Source organism: Falco punctatus (genome assembly GCF_963210335.1).
Source record: "Falco punctatus genome assembly, chromosome: Z".
In the NCBI taxonomy this organism is placed as follows: Eukaryota; Metazoa; Chordata; class Aves; order Falconiformes; family Falconidae; genus Falco; species Falco punctatus.
The window spans coordinates 16,637,886-16,660,679 of NC_137586.1; the positions used below are offsets into that span (position 1 = coordinate 16,637,886).

Consider the following 22,794-nt stretch of genomic DNA (forward strand, 5'->3'; position numbering starts at 1 on the left):
GGGATGGAAAAATACGAAAGTAGGTATGAAACATTATTAATAAACTCAGAATAGCACTGTCTTGTATTTTTAAAAAATCCAATTATATTGTAAAATGGTGCCTTTAGAAGTTCTGTTCCTATTTGTTTTATTACATTTTTACCATTTTTGATTACTAAGGGGGAGGGAGGGCATGGGGGGTGTGTAGGGTGTAAAGTATTTGTGACTTCCCCAAGGTGTGAATTGGACAGGCTTTTGGTGAGAGAAAAATCTGGGCAGACACTAAAGGTGACACAGTTAAAATGAATTAGGCTCATATGAAAACTGTTCCTAGGCAACCTTACTGACAGTGAAGACGTAGCAAACTAACAAATCTATACTCTGCTACTGAAATGAGAGCAAATGTAGGAGATTTTGATGAGTCTTCAAAAAAGTTGGAAGACTTCCCTTGTGTAAATAATTGTCAAAACTAGATTTAAGCATTATTACCAATCCTTTAAAGATCAAATATTAGCTACTAACTATATTGGAAATATTCAGTGTTCTTGTGTTACTTCAGCTCCACTTTCAAAGCCTAGATTGTGACCTCTGGTCAGACTTTACCTTGCCAGGGAGAGAAGGAAAAGCTTACATCTGTATGAAAAGGGAAGCTGAGATTCTCAATCGCTGGTCTCAGGATCCTGAGGTTTTAAAAAACCCATCATCATATACTGGCATCACTTTTTAATATGCTCATCTTTCAAGAAAACAAAGCTTATTCTTTAACGTATATACCTATTATATGCCTCTGGTTATCACTATTGAACCAGACAACTTTTCACCTTTGGTCCTAAATGTGAACTCTTTTCATGTAGTGGATGTTCTGTATTATCTTAACGCCTGTTTGGCACCTACTCACCATTTACAGTGGAATGTGATCATGGATCCATCTTTTTGTTACAGATACACTACTGAAGTTTGCATGAGAGCAGTTGTGTTTGGTTGGGAACCCAATTTCTCCTCCCCGATGTAGACACTTTAAACAAAACCAAAAGAGATTCTTTCAGTTAAATCCATAATTACAATCCCCCCAAAATACCTACAATAGTCAACCCCTTTAGACGATGCCTGAAATTCTGCTTAGAATGTTCCAGTCTGAGTCCTGACAATTACTTCAGTCCTCTGAAACCAAAAGAGCAGAAAACTGGAGATAGCTAAGCTAGCAAGACATATCCTAAGCACCAAATGAGTGGATTAAAACTTTCACCAAATGCAGTTATGACCACTTATAAATATCCAGTAAAGGAGTCACCCGGTTTGTCCTAAGTGTGTTACCTCATAGTCTAAAACTTAATTCAGAAGCAATACTGTGCAGACCTGCAGTACCTGCTGCTAAAAAACTACAAACTGAAACTTTTGTCACTATTCAGAACAAGCACTTTTCCTTTTTACGCTGATGACGTATTTTAATTAGAAAAATGGAAAGGGCTGGTTCTAGCTTTTGAAACTGAATATATTATTAGTAACTGGAATTACGCTGATCCCTACCATACTGATGAGGCATGTTGTTGCACTAGTCAATGGTTACTCAGTGCAAAATGTAAAGCACATATATTAGGCTATAAGCTGTAACTTCTAAATGGTATCTTTTCCACAAATTATTTAAAGGCATGGTACTCTCCTGAACATCTAGTAATAGGGTACCCTATTAATTACTCCTGGAGACTTGTGTTTTCAGTGCTTCACTTCCAGTCATGCATGTGTGAGACTGGAAGCTGTGTGACACCTCTGGCAACGCCTGTTTTGCACAAACAATTACACACATGTAAATAAATGAAAAGCCCAATGTACATAAAACACTCTTAACTTATGTAGAAACTACGGATTGTGTGAAGTGAGACAACATACACAGGCAACAGGTAACCTGGCAAGTTGTCCTCTGTGGACTGTCTCTTTTAATAGCATGTTCTCTTTATGGATTCACGTATTATTTACGCGATTGCCAGCTCTCCTCTTTGTTATCCTCCAGCACCATAGCTAGCACTCTTGAGTCCAGCACACACACCAGACCACCTCTTTACTACACGTTTCAAGAAACAACAGTAATAAAGAAGGTACCACCTATACGCTGCGGCGTTTGTCCCCGTGAAACAAGCGCGCTGCAGCCGGCCTCTCCGCAAGACGCCCGCCTCGACCTTCCCCTCCTCGCCCCAGCCGCTGGCGGCCAGCCACGGGAGCGCCCGCTGCTGCCGCCCGACACCCGCGGGCTCCCCCAGCGGCTGCGACGCCTTCAGCCCTAACAGCGGCACCGCGGCGTCCCCCGGGACCCCCGGCCAGCGCCGCGGCATTGGGCGCAGCGCAGCAGCGAGTAACGGGGCCGCCCCGGCGCCCCTCAGCCGCGCGCGGGCTCCAGCCGCCGGCGGCGCACAGGAGCCACGTGACAGAGGCCCGCCGCCGCCTTCCAGATGGGGGACGGGGAGGCCGCGTCACACGACCGCTCCGACCTCCGCGTTCCCGCCACTCCTTCCGGGTTGGCAGCCAGCCCCTCCCCCCGCCCGCCCCGTCCCCCGCCCCGCCTCGCGCCTGCCGCGCCGCCTTCCCCCAAGGTCGGTCAGTGCCGCGGCGGGGCTGGCGCCGGCGGCACCGCTGGTGGGTACGGCGGGCTGGGGGCTGGCGGGGCCGGGGCGGTGGCACTGCCACCGCCGCTTTCCCCCGGCGTGGGCGGGGTCTGGCCGTTGCTGAGGAGAAGGCGGCGGCGTCCCGCTCTCGCAGCGCCCGGGAGGGGCGAGAAAGGCGGGCGGGGAAGGCGGGCGGGAGGAAGGACGTGCGGGAGGAAGGACGTGTGGGGAAGGCAGGTGGCCTGGGCAGGGGCCTGCGGGGGCGCTTCCAGGCGGGGAGCAGGGAGTTGGCGGCTGCGGGCCGACCCCGGGCGGGCGGGTGGCCACCAGCCGTGGTGGCGGCGGAGGACAGCGTGCCCGGGCGGCGGAGGGCGAGCCGCCCGCCCAAGGTCAGTTAGTGGCCGCAGGCTATAAATAGCGGCGGGAGCGAAGCGGGGCCGCCGCTGCCTTGCGAGGCGGGCCAGCGGGGAGCGGTGGGCCGCCGCCGTCAGCAGGAACGGGCCGGCCTGGCGCGTCCGAGCCCGGCGGACGGCGGGGTTGCGGGCGAAGGGCCTTACCCTCCGCCGGCAGCAGGCAGCCCCCGCAGCGGGCGCGGCCCGGCCCCGCTCGCCCGCTGTGCCGCTCGTCCTGCCCCGGGTCCTGCCTGGGTGCAGCTGCTGGCTGCCCGCAGGCTGCTGTCCCGCTCCGTACCTCCTTCGGGAGCACTGCGGGGGGTGGGGTGTGTGTGTGCGTTGTTTGTCCGGTTCCCTGCGTTGCGGGAGGTTTTCATGTGTCAGATTTGCTTGTTTGGACCAACGGTGTAAAGAGAATCTGATCTCGAGTCGCAGAAATACGATCTCGAGGTCAGCTTGTAATGTCAGCCCGCCCGTGGGCTTGCTACGTTAGTCTGATAGTTGTCTTAGTTTTAAAAAAAGTTGTTTTCTAGCTAGAAAGAAAAGGTGGGGAGAAACAGTCATCCCATGGCTACTGGCAGTTGACCAGTTTTAAGCTGCCGGGTTTACATACCTTCTGTCTATTGTAATTAATAATTCTTGCTTTGTTTTTGCATGTGCAGCAGGGATTCCATACGTGGCAAGGAGTCTGCTGTGAGGTCTGAGTGAAATGGCAAGCCTTCTGCGTATTGCTGTTAGTGGGTGCCCAGCTCTTGTTTTTGGCAATGTGTTGCCACCTAAGGTGCATTCTGCAAAGATGCCGTGTTTGCGAATGTTTAGAACCCACCAGATGCGCATGTCTCAGGCAGCTCCAAAGCCAGGTAAATTAATTCAACCGTTGTAAATAATCTTTTGGTTTAAAACGTGAAGATAGCTTGAATTTTTCTTTCAGATATGCATTAGTACAGAAAGACTTAAAAAGAGCACTTCAGTTGTATCAGCAGCATAAAGGACTTATACAGAAGGTGTTTGTGTTCATTACGAATACTTTGGATACAAGTAGTTTTTTATGGGTAGGGGATCAGAGCTCCTGCTGACACCTTGCTTGAGGGAAGTATTTAAACAAATGCTTTTCTTAGTTAAAAACCTGAGTTCTGCATGAGTTTTGGTAGTGCAACTCTTCGTGCGCATGCAGGGGAAAACAGCCCCAGCAAAGAAAGCATCTGCAAGTGTGACTATATGTAGATGTGGTTAGCCCATCTAAAAAATCTCTTAACTTTGTTTTGGAAACTCTTATGTTGTACGACCTTGAAGAACTTTTGATCTGCATCTTCACATGCAGGGTTTGTTGGTGTATTTGCACTAATTACATTTCAGTGCAGGTAATAGACAGCTTTGGGCATTTTCAGGAAAAAAAGGAGGGGGGAGTGGGTCATCCTTGATTCCAGTTTATGATGTGAGCCTTGTGTATAAAAATCAGAACTGACTTTTTTTTGCTCTATCATACGCTGTGGATAGCCTGACAGCTGGAAGACTGGAAGATATATAAAACTGAGTTAGTGATATTTTTGCCCATTATCCTGCATGGCTCATGTCTCCCTGAAAGAGTTTAGAGACCCTGCTTCAGTGCAGATCTACGTTCTTCTCAGTCTGCCACAGGTTAATGTGGAGAGTTAGACTGATTACATGTGTGTTGTTTGGTTCTTCCAAATATACACAGTAGGTAACTGCATTAGATATTTTAGAGTATTAGGGAAGTAGTGCTGTTTGTGAACAATGTGTCTGGTTGTGAAAACACAGCGATGTAAGACTATGCTGTATAACTCTGAGAAGCCGTTGTTGCATGGAATTTATAGTGATATTAACAGCGGCTGGTGCATTTTGGGGTCCTTTCAAATCAGTGACTTGGTGTTCTGGAGCTTCTGAAGAAACGTGGTGAGAGGAAGAGTTTATTTACCCTGAGAGGTCTTGATAATTGTATTGCATGGCTTTTTACCCCAGTTGCATGGTGAAACATGGATTTCTTTGCTGTGACTGACAGATTTGTGATGTTCCAATTTTTTTTCCATATTAAGTATCTGAGTGAGACATCTGTCTGTCTTGATATGGCAAATTGTCCCTTGGTTGGGAGTGTTAACCTGGGACGTAGGAAACTAGGTTCAAAGTTCTTTCTCAAATGACCCAGGTAAGTGCCCTTGTTGTTTGAGTTTGGTATCAGTCTTTGTATTTGACTTAGATCACATATTTGATCATGAAACTGAAAGATCTCTTCAGTTCTACTGAAATTAGTATGCTTGTCTCTGTGTGTGTGTACTTCTCTTGTTTTTATGAATCACTTTAGAGAAATTTTTCCACAAGGACAGAGAATTCTGGCTAGTGTCATGTTAAAGAATTCAGTGCTGGCCCTTCAGATTTGTCGTGTGGAAGCCCTTATTTAAGGACGAGTAGTATTCATGCAACGCAGTTATTTAATGCTGAGAATTGTAAGTTTGGTAAGTCTTTTGATAATTAAGCTGTCCTCATAGCTCATTTTGGTAACATGAGATTTGTCATTTGGTAGAGGACAAACCAAGGATAAAACAGCCATTGAATGGCAAATAAGTAACAGTACTATTGCCTATGTATACTTTCTAAGAGCTCTTGAATCAGAATTTAACAGTATCTAAAATAATAAAATTTATTTTGTAAATGATCTTTGATTATAGTGGCACTTGGTAAAATCACTGTAATATTAACAGTAAGTTTTCTGAAAAGACTAGTGTCACAATAATTCTTAAGCCTGTCGCTATTCTCTCAGATTAGCTTTCATTTAGTGGAGGATATGTTATGTACAAGAACAATAGCTGCTTGAGGAGTGAAGAGATTGAGTCAGTCAAAAAGTAAACTTGGAGGATGGATAATTTTCTTATTGCTGTTTATTTTGCTATTTTCTTTGTTTCTTAGAAACATACAAGAGTAAACTAGTATTCTGTAACCTGTCTCAAATTGTTGCTAGCACCAGATGCTTGAAATGGATGCAAAACTTTCCAAAGCCCTGGGAAAGCTGCTTACAGAGTGACCGACTCAGAGGTTTCTGATATACTTCCTGATTGGTTTATCCTACAGCTCTGTGACTTTTACCCCACCCTATTTTGGAATTTTTAATGTCCTTTTTATTTTGATGCTTCTTTCTTGCAGTTCTAAGTCTTGCAGAACTTTTAAACCTTTTATAGTCTATTAAGCCTCTAGATAAGCTGTGCATTATTTATAAAATATAGACATTCTCCTTTAATTTCTTTGGGTTTTTTGAATCCTCTTGCTTGTGTAAGAAGAGGGATCAGGTGTTTGTTTAATACTCTCTACTATTCTTTTTTTTTATTTTTTTTCTTATTGCCAACAACATATTGCTGTTCTTCGGAATATGTCCTCATCTTCAGGACAGGTGAGATGGTGTTTTTAAAGCTGATATTAGAGTAACTTAGAAATTAGGCAGGTTACGTATCTTGTTTTCCCATCCCAGAACATGTGGTATGTGGTCAAAACTTCTCCTTCCTCTATTCTCAAAGGCAGTCTCTAGTATTGATACTATTTTGCTACAGACTACTTCCTGGAATCAGGTTAAGGAAATGAAGCCCTGTATTTTCGTCTATTTCTCTATGTAAAGTGTTTTGAGTTTTCTTGATTGTTTTAACTTAGGATCTTCTTTAAACACTCAGTTTATAGATAGAAGTTAAATGGAGAAAATCGCTTTTATAGTTATTTTCAGTTGTTTGATTTCTGAAACTTGGAGATGTAGACTACCTGCTTACTTTGTTTAGAAGTCTAGGGACTGTGCTTTGACTATGTCTTCATTATGCAGGTGAGATTATGTTAAGGGGATGAGAAAAAGTGGCTTCTTTACTAGTTTTTCTAAATTGTAATTCATGTATGTTCCATACTAAGCTTCTAAGGCCTGTGAAATTTAATGATTCTACTTTTGATAGTGGCAGGATCCTTTTGCTGTTGATTTTTGGTATCAAAAAAAGTCCTGCATTTCTCCTACTCAATGAACAGTATGTTAAAAATCTTCAAGTAACTCAGAGGTGCTCAAGGTATGTGTGTGTTGGTCTGTTTTTGGAAAATGTTCTTTATGTCATAAAGCAGTAAAGTAGTTACTATGACATACTTGAAGCAGTTCTGAAAGAGATTATTTGGTGTGAAGGCTTAGGAAGGCAACTTGGAAGCTTCACACACTCATGCAGTTTTAAACCCATGGCAAAGGTGGCAGATGTGCTTCCTCAAAACCTAAATTAAGATCCTACATTTGTAATTTTGGATTTCAACCTTTCAAAAGTGATTACTTTGATGAAATTGCCGAGTTCAGCAAACCAAATCTGTGTTCATGGTATAGCTTCTTTCAAACACAGTATTTATCATACTCTGTCCTGAACTTCTAACATAGACTTCGCAGTTGTAGACATCTACTCTGTTGCTCTGCTGAATGATGTGATAGCTCAGGGTAGTCTGCTTGAAAAATGTCCTATACGTGTTGTAGCTAAAAGCTGGCAAATGGACATGTATTTGCTTCTGTATTTACTGGTTGCCGGGAATTTGGTAGTGGTACAGAGAAGAGGTGAGAGATAAATGATACTTGTTGAATGTTTATCTTGAATTTGATCTCCCAAAACATTGGAGGAGGGCATAGTCCTCAGTATGGGTCTCTGATCATTCTGCTTACTAAATAAGGTGCAAATACTTTCTACCTGAAAAAGGTTTACCTACTTTTATTGCATGCAAGATGTAACAACGTGAAAGGAAAAAAAGGAGGAAACACATTTGGCATATAGCAAGTGCATATTCATGTACCATCCCTCCTAGCCATTTACTCTTCTACTCTGGTACTCCACACAAAAGCAAGTGAACAAAAAGAAATCGGAAGCAGCAATTGTCATTTGAGCCTTAGGAGCTAAAACCTCCAAATCTTAAGTTTTTTGCTTGAGAAGTGTATAAGCTTTAGTCAAGTGTATGTGTAGCCGAGTACAGGGGTATGGTCACTTCCCTACTCCTCTTGGCCACACCATTGCCCATACAAGCCAGGATGCTGTTGGCCTTCTTGCCCAGCTGGGCACACACTCCTGGCTCATCTTTGGCTGGTAGTCAGCCACTCCCAGCAGGTCTTTTCCCACCAGGCAGCTTTCCAGTCGCTCTTTCCCCAGCCTGGAGCGTTTCATGGGGTTGCTGTGACCCACGGGCTGGACCCGTCACTGAGCCTCATTGAACCTCATACAACTGGCCTGGGCCCATCGCTCCAGACTGCCCAGACCCCCCTGCAGAGCCTCCTGCCCTCCAGCAGATCAACACATACACCCCAACTTGGTGTCACCTGCAAACTCACTGAGGGGGAACTCAATCCCCTCGTCCAGGTTGTTGATAAAGGTATTAAACAGAACTGGCCCCAGTACTGAGCCCTGGGGAACACCACTGGTGACCCCTCGCCAGCTGGGTGTAACTCCATCCCCCACCACGCTCTGGGCTCGGCCAGCCAGCCAGCTTTATACCCGGCGCAGAGGGCACCTGGCCAGGCCACGAGCAGCCAGTGTCTCCAGGAGAATGCTGTGGGAGATGGTGTCAGAGGCTTTATTAAGGTCCAGGTAAACAAAATCCACAGCCTTTCTCTCATCCGCTAAGCTGGTCATCTTGTTGTAGAAGGAGATCAGGTTCATCAAGCAGGACCTGCCTTTCACAAACGCGTGATCAGGGCCTGATCACCTGGTTGTCCTGCACATGCTGTGTGATGGCACTCAGGATCTGCTGCATAACCTTCCCCAGCACCAAGGTCAGGCTGGCAGGCCTGTAGTTCCCTGGAAGAATTGGAAGTAATACACTTCTTTGTCTGGTGATCTTCCATTCTGTCGTCTTGTTGGATGTGTTCAATCAGGCTTTTTTAATGGGTTGGAAAACTGACAAGTACAGGTAGATACATAAGTACCAGTTCTTAGCAACTCTGTATTGTGTTTTCAGAACATTCTAGGTTGATAGTGTCTTGAAAATCGTTAATTAAAAACATTTTCAGATCTTCAGCTTTAAGCACCTTTTAGTCCCAGTTTTATTTCTTAGATTTAGAATTAAAAATATTAAGATAATTCCGTTCAAAGCTCTTACGGTATGGTATGCTTTTGGCTTTGTTTTGCTTGTTTCTGTCTTAACAAACAAAGAGGGGGAAAAAAAAGTGAAAAGAAGACCTTCCTGAAATGTGCAACACATTACTAATCTAGTACAATTTTTGTAGCACAATACATAGCGTGGCCAAATTAAAAGCAGATTTGTATTTTAAAACAAGCCTTTCATCCCCCTTCTATTTTGCTTGGGTGGTTTTTTTTTGTTTTTTTGTTGCTTAATCTTTCATATGAGTGACTGTTTAGGCTGCTCAAGTTATATATTTCATTAATATGTAGTAAGTGTCTTGTGCAGGAATGTCACAATCGAGGTTTAAGTATTGGGTAGATATCGGTGAAAGCTGGTGTGGAACGGGGCCTGTATGCTGGACTGCATGCTGTGTATTGTAACTGATATGGTAGTTCGATATATGATTGTTATGCTTGAATCTGTGTATTTATAAATAATATATCTTAAACACTTGATTGGATCTGAGAAGTTTAACTCTCAGATATTAGATTGGATGCCCACAAATTCACATGAACAAAGTTTAATGTCTGTAATTTGAAACCTAAGATAAAACTGATAAATTGCAGCTTCAGCAGTTTCCTGGTGTAGTTTAGCAGAGCTTTGAACAAGTTAAGACAAGGAGATAACATTGAAGAAACTATTAATTGGACTGATATTGCATTACTCTTCAGCTAGTCCTAAATTCACATTTTTCATTTCTGTAGCAACTCTCTTAAGATTACCTTATTGATGTGGTTGTGCCTTTCATTGTACTTTGTGGTATGCAAGTTATGCTTCATTAATAGATTTGAGACAACAGTAATTTAATAGACATTAAAACCCTGTTCAGTTAAAATGCAGTTCAGCTGTTCAAACTCATTTGCTTATTTATTCACAATAAAGTTGAAGTAACTGGAGAAGCATTTAAATTCTTTTTTGGGAGCAGTGTGTTATCACCAGAACACTGTGTATTCTATAAATCAGAACACCAATTAGACAGTCAGAAATATATACATGCAGATGGGTATGAACTGCACCAAACAGTTGTTACCACTTGTGGAGCTGATTGTGCTGACCTGCTGATTCCTGAAAGAACTGGGATTTCTAGGAAGATGCTGTAATTAAGGAAATGTAAACTACACTGCTAGAAAATACTGTTCTACTTCCTCTTCCCTTAGGAGGGAGAATTGCCGAGTGTGACATGTCTGCATGCGTCTCTACAAACACTGAAGAGTGCCATTAATATCAATTAATCTTCAGTCCAACTAATGCTGTCTTATCTGCCATTCTTACAGGAATTCCATATAAACAGCTGACTGTAGGTGTCCCCAAGGAGATATTTGAGAATGAGAAGAGAGTGGCTCTATCACCAGCTGGAGTTCAAGCCTTGGTTAAACAAGGTTTCAATGTTGTGGTAGAATCTGGTGCTGGAGAAGCTTCTAAATTTTCTGATGACCAGTACAGAGAAGCTGGAGCAAAGATCCAGGGGACCAAAGAAGTCCTGGCTTCTGATTTGATTGTCAAAGTAATTGCTTTATTATATATTTCCCATTACGTTATTTTGGAGAAACATATAGGTCTTTTTTTTCCAGTAGTCTGCTGAAAGTTCAGTAAGTAAACTCCTTTAATATTTTCCATTTTAAGATCTGTTTCAGTTTTAGTCTTTTTTTTTTTTTAATAGCTCAGATGGGCACCTACAGTAATGAACTAGTAAATGGCAACACTGAAAAAAATTGAGGATAATTTCTTACGAAGGTTTCAGCTACTTACTGTGGTTTAACACCAGCTGGCAACTAAGCACCACACAGCCACTTGCTCACTTCCCTTTGGTGCGATGGGGAAGAGGATGGGAAGGGTAAAAGTGAGAAAACTCATGGGCTGAGGTAAAGACAGTTTAATAGGAAAAGCAGAAGCTATGCACACAGACAAAGCAACACAACAAATTCATTCACCACTTCGCATCGGCAGGCAGGTGTTCAGCCATCCCCAGGAAAGCAGTACCCCTCCATCACGTGTAGCAGTTACTTGGGAAGACGAATACCATCACTCCGCGCATCCCCCTTTTCCTTCTTCCTCCAGCTTTATAAGCTGAGCATGATGTTCTATGGTATGGAATATCCCTTTGGTCAGTTGGGGTCAGCTGTCCTGGCTCTCCTCCCTCTCAGCTTCTTGTGCACATGCTCACTGGCAGAGCATGTGAAACAGAAAAGTCCTTGACTTAAGAGTAAGCGCTACTTAGCAACAACTAGATAACAGTGGTGTGTTACCAGTAGTATTCTACTAAATCCAAACCACAGTGCTGTACCAGCCAGTAGGGAAAAAATTCACTCTATCCCAGGCAAAACTTTGAGGAGTTGTTTTCTAGAGCGAGGTAGACTGTTCCAGGCTCTAATGAGATGAGATGCCTGCTCTAAGAAACTGTCACTCCCAAAATTCATTAACATACACGCAAGTTACTCTTTAGAAAGAGTGGCTTGGAATTTTGAAGATACAAGTTCCTAGCTTTTCTTAGTCAGACATCCAACAATTCCACAGCAGTAGTGTGTTTCGAAAGTAGTTGTAACTAGTTGATTTACAGCTGATGTGGGAAGGCTGCTAAAAGTGAAGTTTCTTAAGAGGTATTAGGTTGTGCAGAGTCCTGAAGCAAAAAAGAAAAAGCTTAAGCTTGGATGTTTATGCTTCCTTTAACTGCCCTCTTTGAAGTTATCCTGTCAGGTTTGAACACAGAATTTCTGTGAACTACTTTGTGAACAACGCTTTTAAGTAGGTTTCTTTTTGAAGAAAGGTGAGAAACTCGGAAGAAGTGAAGGCATATCAAGATGAGTATCTGCTGGACTTCATCCTTGAAATTCCTTGCGTGTAATGGTGCATTGCAGCCTTATTAATGATTCTTAGCCTGTAAAGCTTAATTGGCTTATCTATTCAGTAATAATTTTGCTTAAAAATGTCAGGTTTTGAAGCAGCTGTCTGTCATAAAAGCCAATAACTGCTCATTGGGAGCCATGAGATCTTGCTGCCCTGCCACCAAGAGCAAATTCTAGTATGTGCACTGCAGTTAAGTGCCGTTACTTGGTTCAGTTGTGTAAACAGCCTTTGATACACTTCCTTCCTTCTGTCGTTGGTGGGTGGGAATGGACAGCCTGCAAGAGAGGAAGTGGAATGTGTTCTGATTTATTGCCTCAGATTAATTTGGAAACTTCTTTCTTTCTTCAGGTGAGGGCTCCTATACATAACTCGACTCTGGGTGTACATGAGGCAGATCTCTTTAAGACAGCGGCTACCCTGGTTAGTTTTATCTACCCAGCACAAAATCCAGACCTCCTGAAAAAACTTGCAGAAAAAAAAACTACTGTGTTGGCTATGGATCAGGTTCCACGGGTCACCATTGCTCAGGGATATGATGCACTTAGCTCCATGGCCAACATTGCCGGGTATGAACCTTACTTCTTGTGATTATTTTTTGTTTTTTTGTGGGTTTTTTCCCCCCAGCCTGAGTAAGTATAGCTCAATTAAAAGCTGTTAGGTATATCTAAAGCAATTAGGCATCTCTGTACAGCTGTTTCAAGCAGGATGACACTGTTGGGGGTGCCAAACAAATTTTCTTATGGTCAGCTTTGCAGCAGATGAGAACAAGACTTTGAAAAAAACCTAAACCAAACCAACCAAAACTGAAGACGGTTTTAATTCCTCAGCTGCTTTGTCTAGTGCCTTTTTGATCTGTACTAGATTAGAGCAGGCACAAAGATATCCTTAAGACAGCTTGAACACAGATTGTCTGTATTTGGGATCTGATGATTTTGGGAGATAATTAACCCAAACTGCTTAGTATGGCTGCAGTTGCTATGGCGGTTATGAACAGACCAAATACTCTCAGACATCTTCATGCTTTGCGCCTGGTATTCGCCGTAGCGAATTAAGAAGTTGTCATCAAGCTGACTCCTATTATTAGGTTCTCTGTTCTTTTTTTGGTAGTATTTTTGGCTTTGTACTTGGTTGATGTCTGTGAAGTGTAATAAGCATTGGAGAAGGCCACCATATTTTGTGGGCACCAGCAGTGTACATCCACATACATGTTTGGCTACTTCTCTGTGTTTTTATTCTTGGTAATTTTACTAAAATACAGAAAATCATAATTATTTAAAGATATAAAATCTACAAGCTGTATTCCAAATTAGAACTAATTTTATGGCATACAGATCTCTATATGTGCCTGATAAAGATAGGGAAGAGAGTGGAACACGACTGTTGAATGACAACACTGTTAGGAAAAAATTGCAAGAAAATGTGCACTGTTGTTAAGAAAAGGCATAATTACACATTAATCTGCATTTTCAGATAGCTCTACTGATGTCAACTTGGCATCCAGCCACCGATTCTCAGATGGCTACAAAGCAATGGGACAGAAGGGGTGGCAAGGTTAAGCCATATCATTCTGCAAAATTAGGGTCAGAGTATCTTTTTTGAATGTGTGCTTGCTTGTCTAGGTGAATTTACATAAAAATATTCTGGGTTTTGCAAGTGCTTGTCTTCAAAGGCCACAGAGTTAACTTTTGGAAAGTTATCTATTTATTGTTCAGATAAAATTGTATTTGAGAGTGAATAGTTGTGGACATGTAGTATACTGCGATCCAGAAACTGTCTAAAAATGCATTCCATGATTTTTTTTTTAAAAGGAAGAAATATTAACAAAGACATACTATTAAACTTGTGCTTAATAGTAAAATACTGAATCTGCATGCTATTGTCAAAAGTTCATCCCTTTGATTGCTGTCATGAATGAAGTTGTACTGAGCCTGGGAAAATACTGATGTGTGTTCATCCTTAATTGACAGTTACAAGGCTGTGGTACTGGCAGCAAATCACTTTGGCCGGTTTTTCACGGGTCAGATCACAGCTGCTGGTAAAGTTCCTCCAGCAAAGGTATGTGCAATTAAACAGATACTGTGGCAGAAGAATATTTGGGTTTGAGTACAGCTAACCATTGCTGAAACTGTGTTAAAGGACTTTTCTGCCTTGAGGCTAGTTCTAGAGACTTCAGAAATCCCTGTAGTTATTCCCATACCATTTTTTGTTCACTACCTGTAGTGCCATGTTTTTGGGGAATCGCAGAATAATTTGAGTTTTATTTATGTTTGCTTAGTTTTAAACATCAAACTCTCTCTCTCTCTCTATATATATATATATACACACCTTTTTTTTTTTTTTCCAGATGGGGAAAGGCAAAGAGGCAGTTAAGTCAGAGATGGTAGAATTTCTGGTGCATGGAAGGCTGTGATGGAAGGGATTGCTTGATGGGAATTGCAGTGGATGGGATTGAAGAAAAACTACAGTAGAATTAGGGAAGGAAAAAGAAAGAAGATAAATTAAGGAGAAAACCTGTTCTTACATAAACTGATGAGTTGGCTTTTGGAGTTAGGAGCTTTTAAACTGTTAGATTGATGGGGCAGCTTTACCAAAGTCATTTTGGGTTCTCTATCCTGATGTAACTTATTTAAATGGCTGGTTAATGAGATCTGTCTGCAGTTGTGAAAGCAGTATAATGCCACTGCTCTTCTAACCAGCTGTAGTACTAGTTTATAATCCAAGCATAATAATGGTATCATTCTAGGTCTTGATCATTGGAGGAGGAGTGGCTGGCCTGGCTTCTGCAGGAGCAGCTAAATCGATGGGTGCAGTGGTTCGTGGATTTGATACTAGGTGGGTGTGTAAAAATGGTAATAGCAATCAGAAATAATTTTAAGATGAAATAGTTTATGGCTGTATTACAGTGAAAGCACTTGTACTGCATTGAATCACAATTCCTTTCCTACCATTTTTACTCCCATCATTATTCCTCCTTTTTTATACCTCAAAACAACCAAACCTTCCAAAGCATCCTTCTCATTAAATAATTTGAACTATGAGAAATTTAGGGCTTTTATCCAGAAATTCATGTCTCTGTTCTTCTTGGGGACATGGAGAAAATTATTAATAAAGAAATCATCTTTAATGCCCTCATTTATAGCTTGTTTTGATCCAGGTTCCTAGCTACATACTCTCATTCACTTGTACTCTCCTGGTCCCAGAGAGGCCAGCTAGGATCTCTATGGAGTGACACTTCTTTCAGTCTGCTGAAGGAGAGAAAAACATAGAGTTACTTTGTTTATGAAACTCAAGATTCAAGAACAGAAACTGCAGCTGAAGCTGCTTCAAATACTGTTTTCTCAGGTCTCTTCTTTATGTTCAGAAGGATTATTTTGTCCCATAACCATTTTTTAGAGCAATAGACTGGGAAAATTACAGAGCACAAGCATTTTCCTTCTTATAGCTACAGGGTCTGCAAACTTGATTTATTTGTTTTTCTATTATATGGCTTTCTTGTATTGAATTTGTATGTGCTTAATACTGTATTTGCATTAAAATTACTTGTATGTTTTTATGCAGAAATGGCATCTAGTGCCACTTTGCTATATCTAATATGAAAGAATAAACAATATATCTGCAGTTTTATGATGTGCAATATGAAAAAAACATTTGCTCTGGTTTGCTAGAAAATCTGCATATGCCTTAAAACAAACTGGAAACGGTGTATTTTTTATAAAAGTATGATCAAAATCTGTCTAAACTTCCCAGATTTTTTTCAATTCCCTTCTTAAGCATCCTATATACTTCTGTCTTGGTGTGCAGGAATTTGTTAAATACTCTGCATGTTGCAAATGTTCACCCAGCACTGAAATTTAGTCTCATAATTTACTGTGATACCACATGATGCAGACTAAATTACAGATTTACAGGATAACCATAAAAAAAGAAAAAAAAAAAAAAAGAAAAAACCCAAACTCCAGAACAGCATCACCTGCCTGCACCCCCCAACCAGTTTTCCCTGTTCAAGTGAGACTGACTCCTATTCCCATTTCACAGATTAAATCAGGGCCACAGGCTGTGTGTTTATCACCCATCTTAGACATCGGAGTTTGGGCTGTAAATTTACCTGGTCATGACAAGAGAAAATGTGAGCAGACAGTTAACAATTAAGTTCCTAGGTTTGAGACTTTTCTTGGAGCAACTCTCCTGATCATACAGAAAACAGTAAGCTATGTTCATTCCTCATCCAAGTATCTTTGTTAGGGCCTAAATAGTGATGCAATTACTTTTTTCACTAAATACACAAAGTTAAGGACTTTAGTTATGGTGTCCTTAATCCTAAAATAAGTTTTAGATCTCTTGTCTGAAGACTTGCTACTAAAAATACCAGAAAAGCCATGGTGGATTTTTAAAGTAGTGGTTGTTTTCTGTCCTGCAATTTTCTTTTCCTAGAGCTGCAGCTCTGGAACAGTTCAAGTCTCTTGGTGCTGAGCCTTTGGAGGTAGACTTAAAGGAATCTGGAGAGGGAGAAGGTGGTTACGCTAAAGAAATGTCCAAAGAATTTATTGAAGCTGAAATGAAACTGTTCGCCAAGCAGTGCCAAGATGTTGATATTATTATTACTACAGCGCTTATTCCAGGTATGTTTTATGTGCGAGATGCTAATTTACATTTATTTTGTGTAAGTTGGCATGTTTTGGAACTGCATATGCAGTGAAAACAGAGGTGGTAACGAATTAGGTCTGTGTGAGCGTGTATCTTTTTCTCTTTCCTGATAAATGCCTGTTTTTAAAGTGTGCGCCTTTTTCTAAAACTTGGGTTTTCACAAATTAACAGTCTTTGACTCAGTATCATCATGTTTTCTTATTAAACAAGGACTAGATAGTAATAAAGTAAGAATATATAATTCTCTTGCATATTTATTGCATCATTGCTACTTCTGCTATCCAGTTTGTGTGGTGAAACAGGACTGTCTCTTGTAAATAACTTATGATGTGGGGTTCTGCTTTTTTGGGAGGGTTTGGTTTGTTTTTGGTTTTTTTGATTATGACTTGAATTGTAAGATTGGATGTTGTCAGTTTACTGAGGACAAAATTGGACTTGGCAGCACCTTTAGTAGACTGCCCATACTTTTTTTTTATACGCCTGGGAGCAAGATGTTCTAACATATCCTCTCTTCCTGTATAAACACACCTTCTGTGACGCTTCAACCCAGGTACCAATGACTTGAAAATTTGGCTTAGAGAAATACGGTTTAGAGAGAGAGAGAGAAGGGAAGAACTCATCTCCTGAGCAATATGGATGAAATGGTATTATTTTGTGTTTAATTTACTATGCCTTGTCTTGTCAGGCAAAAAAGCGCCTGTCTTGTTTAAGAAAGACATGATTGAATCAATGAAGGAAGGTTCAGTTGTTGTGGATTTAGCTGCAGAAGCAGGGGGAAACATTGAAACTACAAAGCCTGGAGAATTGTATGTTCATAAGGTGAGCATTTTAATTGCAGATTATTCTCAAGTTTGCATGAATTCATGTTGTGTTTTTTAAACTGTATGCTGAAAATAAGTAGCCGATTTTGCTCTTTGGGTTTAAGTAATCCTTTAGATTTATATTTGATTGCTAGTCATCTCTGTACCATTTTGATGATTTTTAAAGAAACAAATACCTTTGTATAGCTTTAATTTGGTTGTTAAGTGTGGAATTCTTACTGCTCAGACTTCCAAGTCCACTGATGTATTTCTGCTGAGTTGAGGGTGTAGTTTGATGTCTTTTGTCTTGATCTACCTGAAGAGACAGCAGTAGGAATAGCTTCATTGACTTATCTCATCACCTCCCACAACTGGAGGTTAACAGTCCCTGTCATAGGTAAGCTATGTCAGTGTTTACTTCAGTGCAAAGTCTCTGGCTTAGCACAGTATAATTTCAGCTTCAGGAGGGTGATGATATCTTAGTATGTCTTTAGGCTTGCCAGCATGAGGGTGTCTGCCCTAAAGTATCCAAACCACTTGTAACCCAAACTAGGATTAGCATGAATTGGTTTATTAAAATACACAGTTTTGCTCTAGATGAAGCTAACTGCTTTGGTTTTGCTCCAGTGTTCGTGACTCAGTTAAGAACTTGTTTTTCTGCTTTTTGGGTTTTATTTTTGCTACTTGGGACAAATCTTCTAGCAAATAGAAATCTGGGTGATGAGATTTAAAGTAAGCTGTTATTTGGTAATGTAAGGACATAATGCTGTTATTGGGGAAGCCTGTAGCACATATTGATGCCATGATTGTCATTAATATAAGCAGGGCTGTGTGTGTATGTATGATGAGTCACGCATTGTATTTGGCTTTGTGGTTTTCTAGGGCTTCTGATTTCATTGCTTAAAAACTGAAATTAGAGTATGCAAAACAGAAATAAGTAGATGCTTGCATAAAGAATTTATATAGAGCACTTAGACGAACATTACCCCTGGATATAGTGTACTGGCACAGAGCTGTGGGCAAAACTATCAGCAGTGTGCTGGAGCATTGCATTAAGAAACCAGAATTCCTGGAAGCATGCATGGATCTTACCTGTAAGTTGTTGAAGCAGTATTCTAATACAGCTTGCTTGAACAGGAAGAGTGTACGCCAACCTCAGCTTTCCATACATTCCAAAAGCCTTGATAGCTAGTTACAGTCACATATATTCTTAAAACAGTTTGGATATATTGTGTTACATATTTACGTAAATGTGAACAGGGGCATATTACTTGCACGGCTAGCTAGCTCTGAGGAAGCTCCCTTTGCTCTGTCATACAGAAGGTTACATCCAGTGCACACCCTCCAGAAGGACTGGGAAGATGCCAAGCATTGGGCAGAATAATCTGTTACCTGGTTGCTTTAAGAATCTAGGTTCTGATAGAATGGTAGGATTTGGAGAGGACAAGCTCTTGCACCAATAAATCTTTCTCGTTGAGTAGGCTTATTGCTAATATCATTTAAGGTGTTGAGTTTGATCATGTTGGATTCTGTAACTGTTGTGAGTAATGTGCCCCCAATATAATATTAGAGCTGCAGATAATAGTTTTAGCTGGGGTTAAAAACAGAAATCTAAGTGAAACAGTTTGCATATATATTTCCAGAAGGATATGTTGGAAGAGATGCTGCTTCTTCAGAGATTGTGCTAATCCTTAATATTTTATTTGATTTTTTTTTTCAGGGTGTTACACACATTGGCTACACAGACCTGCCTAGCAGAATGGCTACTCAGGCCAGTTCTCTGTATTCCAACAATATTACCAAACTCCTAAAGGCTATTAGTCCTGACAAAGAGAATTTCTATTTTGATCCGAAAGATGAATTTGATTATGGGACTCTGGATCATGTTATTAGAGGAACTGTAGTAATGAAGGTAAGTCAGTAAATATTATCTTTCTAATCTGTTGTCTCTTTAAAATGCATTCAAAGATACTGCATACCAATAGACTTCAGATGTGATTTGATGGGCAAGTGTGGGCAGGCATGTGTGTTCATACTCAGCTGAATATTCCTCTGTCTGTTCTTGTGAAGGAAAGCCTCTTTGCTTTTGTTATCTTGTCGTGGTTAAACAAATACCTAATGTCTACTATTGAAAAATACAAAAAATATTAAATCTGCATGTTGTATTCATGTGATGAAAGCATAGTTATTTAGAACGTTTGAAACATTACTACAGAACAAGAAAAAGTCTTCCTTTTTTTTTAAAAAAAAAAATACATGTTTCTTTTCTTAGAAGATTAAGTTCAGAAAAAAATGGTGGAATTAGATTTTGCAGGATACTTTTTATCTAAGTTTTTCTAGGAAATAACAGAACACAAACTTAGGGCATGGGCCAGTGCAGGCTCTCCATCTGCAACTGTTAGGAAATAATAACTTGCGGTTTAGTTAAGAGGTATTAATTTCTGTTGAGTTTCGCTTCATAATGTTGTCAACATTTTGTAGCGCTCATCATGTCTGCTCTGGAGAAGGCTTGTATGGATTTCAGCTCTCCTAGCTGAAGTGGTGTGTACAGCTCAGGTCTGACAGCTCCACCAGTTATTCTTCCAGAGGCTTGAAGAACAGCAAGCAATGTGAGACCTACCCTGACGCCTAGCTGAGGTCTGGTCAGTCTGTAGCAGACTGCAGTTTCAGAGACCCTGTTTTATTTTGCATAAATGTTTTCCATTTAAGGAGCTTCACCTCTTTGTTTTGGTTTCTACTTTCAAGCCTTATGCTGCATTTCTACCAGGTGCTCTTGGACACTGATATTAAATCTTGTCTGAAAAATGTGTGAGCTGGTATGGTTAACTTGATCAAACTGTACTGATCATCCAGCCTTGCAAACTTCTGCAGATGCAGAAAAGGAAAATGTTCCTGTACAATGTTAAGACTTACCTGAGTTGCAAGGTTAAGAAGAGTAGGCTTCTCTAGCTGTAAAACATCTAACATGTCAGGGATAACTGTAAATATCTCTTGTCAGGATGGCAAGGTAATTTTCCCAGCACCTCCACCAAATAACATTCCTCAAGGAGCCCCGGTGAAGCAGAAGACAGTAGCAGAGCTGGAAGCGGAAAAAGCAGCTACTATTACACCTTTTAGAAAAACTATGACTAGTGCATCTGTATACACAGCAGGTAGGCAACTTCCAGAGCTGGAGAATCAGTGTAGAGTGCTCTTCATTTGCTTAGTACTTTTTAAGTGATTCCTCATCTTACTCATTCAATTTAATAACTATTTGGGGGAGCAGTTGATTGATTTTGCACGAGGATACACAAGCCAGTGTAGTGTAGTAATTGCTTCTGAGAGGGGAAAACAAAATTTTAGAAATTTAACCAAAAGTATTAACATTACAAACAGTGCTGACTCATGTCATGTGTATGTGTTTGGCTTTATTTAAATATCAGTAAAATACTTAAGCTTCTGAAGGACTCCTGCTAGGGACTGTGTCCATACTTCGCAGCAGAATCAATTCAATGCCATTACTTTCTTCAAACTTGAATATACTGTATGGGACTTAAATGTCCACAGTCTACTGAAGTAGTGAGACGAGGACATTTATCTTCACAAATAAATATTGGCTCTTCTTGTTAATTGGTATTCTGTGTGTATCAGAATTTCTGCGTGAGGTAATTAAAGAATTCAGTGCTCTTAATTTTAATCTCTGTTCTTTGTAAGCACATTTCAAGTCTTCGAAGTAGTGTCTCAACATGGTTGTGATTCGGCTACATGTTTGCTGTAGAACAAAAGAGGAGGATTCAGTATTGGTGCAGAAACCTTAACTTTCCTGCTTTGTGTTCATGTGTAACAAAGATGTGTGTATTGTATCTAGGGTTTTATTTTCTACTGTCAATGAAACACTAGCACCAAAAGAGCCTGGTAGTTGACAAAGATGATCCAGCTGATCTTGAAACAATTCCATACATAAAACTCCTTTTTACTTTTAGCTCAATAATGGACTCCTGTTGTATAGAGTTTAAATGTAAGAAACCATTGAAAAGTTATAGAAATGTTTTGCTGTGCTTTTCTTCTAGGTTTAGCTGGCACGTTAGGACTGGGCATGGTAGCACCTAATAATGCTTTCACGCAAATGGTGACGACATTTGGCCTAGCTGGAATAGTGGGGTACCATACAGTATGGGGTGTGACTCCTGCACTTCACTCTCCACTTATGTCAGTAACTAATGCTATCTCAGGTAAGTAGCTGTCACACAACTGCTTATTTTCTGTTTCAAGGAGGCACAGCTCCTTTTACTTGAACTTCAGACAGTAGTCTGCTGATAATGCCTTTTAAAATGCCAGACTTTGCATGTTCGGAATTTACTTTCATAAATGTCCAGGACACCTCAAACACACTCCTTGTGAGAGTGTGGATTTTCAAAAGGAGGGAGAATGTGATGCTGTATGTTTTTAATTTTTATAAGTAATTTTTCACTCTTAACATACTTGCTTTAAAGCTTGTTTTGCTTGGACTGCTCTGGTCTCTCCTTTCATAGAAGACATTTTCTTTCCCATCTCTCCAAAATGTTGCCCTGAAAGTAACTTCCTTTTTATATTTTCTATGTTCTTTTTTTTCTCTCCTCAAGCTGTGTGTTTGGAGAGAGGGGAAAAAGAAGAAATTCCTAAACAACCTCTAAGATTCATAACTATAAATATGTAAGATTTTATAGATGTGGGTGTATATGTAGAATTGTAGAATCATTTAGGTTGGAAAAGACCTTTAAGATGAAGTCCAACCGTTAACCCAGGACTGCCAAGTCCACTGATAAACCATGTCCCTAAGCACCACATCTACATGTTTTTTAAACACCTCCAGGGATGGTGATTCCACCACCTCCCTGGGCAGCCTGTCCCAATGCTTGACCAACCTTTCAGTGAAGAAATTTTTCCTAATACCCAATCTAAACCTCCCCTGGTATAACTTGAGGCTGTTTCCTCCTGTCCTGTTGCTTGTTATCTGGGAGAAGAGACCAAGCCTCAGGTGCCCACAGCCTTCTGTCAGGCAGTTATAGAGAGCGACAAGGTCCCCCTGAGCCACCTCCTCTCCAGGCTGACCCCCCCAGTTCCCCCAGCCGCTCCCCACCAGCCTTGTGCCCCAGCCCCGGCACCAGCCCCCTGCCCGTCTCTGGACACGCTGCAGCCCCTCTGCGTCCCCCTGGCAGTGAGGGGCCCAACCTGAACACAGGAGTCGAGGGGCGGCCTCGCCAGTGCCCAGTGCAGGGGGACAGCACTGCCCTGGCCCTGCTGGCCACGCTGTTCCTGGCACCAGCCAGGATGCTGCTGGCCTCCTTGGCCACCTGGGCACACGGGGGGCTCATGCCCAGCCGGCTGCCGACCAGCCCCCCCAGGCCCTTTCCCCCCAGGCAGTTCCCAGCCCCCTGCCCCCAGCCCGCAGCGCTG

At 41.4% G+C, this 22,794-nt stretch overlaps 1 protein-coding gene across 2 annotated transcripts in view; it reads left to right on the forward strand.

Moving 5' to 3' along the window:
* The first annotated feature begins 2,502 nt into the window (after nucleotides 1–2,502).
* NNT (nicotinamide nucleotide transhydrogenase) overlaps nucleotides 2,503–22,794 on the forward strand; it is a 47,445-nt gene continuing 27,153 nt past the window's right edge. Inside the window, exons 1-11 of one of the 2 annotated variants that reach the window (XM_080372174.1) lie at nucleotides 2,503–2,607; nucleotides 3,631–3,828; nucleotides 10,366–10,595; nucleotides 12,284–12,501; nucleotides 13,903–13,990; nucleotides 14,679–14,767; nucleotides 16,367–16,554; nucleotides 17,265–17,398; nucleotides 19,100–19,291; nucleotides 20,378–20,531; nucleotides 21,429–21,590. In XM_080372174.1, coding sequence (XP_080228300.1) covers nucleotides 3,678–3,828; nucleotides 10,366–10,595; nucleotides 12,284–12,501; nucleotides 13,903–13,990; nucleotides 14,679–14,767; nucleotides 16,367–16,554; nucleotides 17,265–17,398; nucleotides 19,100–19,291; nucleotides 20,378–20,531; nucleotides 21,429–21,590 — 1,606 coding nt within the window. In that variant the 5' untranslated portion in view covers nucleotides 2,503–2,607; nucleotides 3,631–3,677. Of the gene's footprint in view, nucleotides 2,608–2,823; nucleotides 2,966–3,630; nucleotides 3,829–10,365; nucleotides 10,596–12,283; nucleotides 12,502–13,902; nucleotides 13,991–14,678; nucleotides 14,768–16,366; nucleotides 16,555–17,264; nucleotides 17,399–19,099; nucleotides 19,292–20,377; nucleotides 20,532–21,428; nucleotides 21,591–22,794 lie in introns of those variants that run through there. The other variant, XM_080372175.1, reaches the window with a different exon arrangement.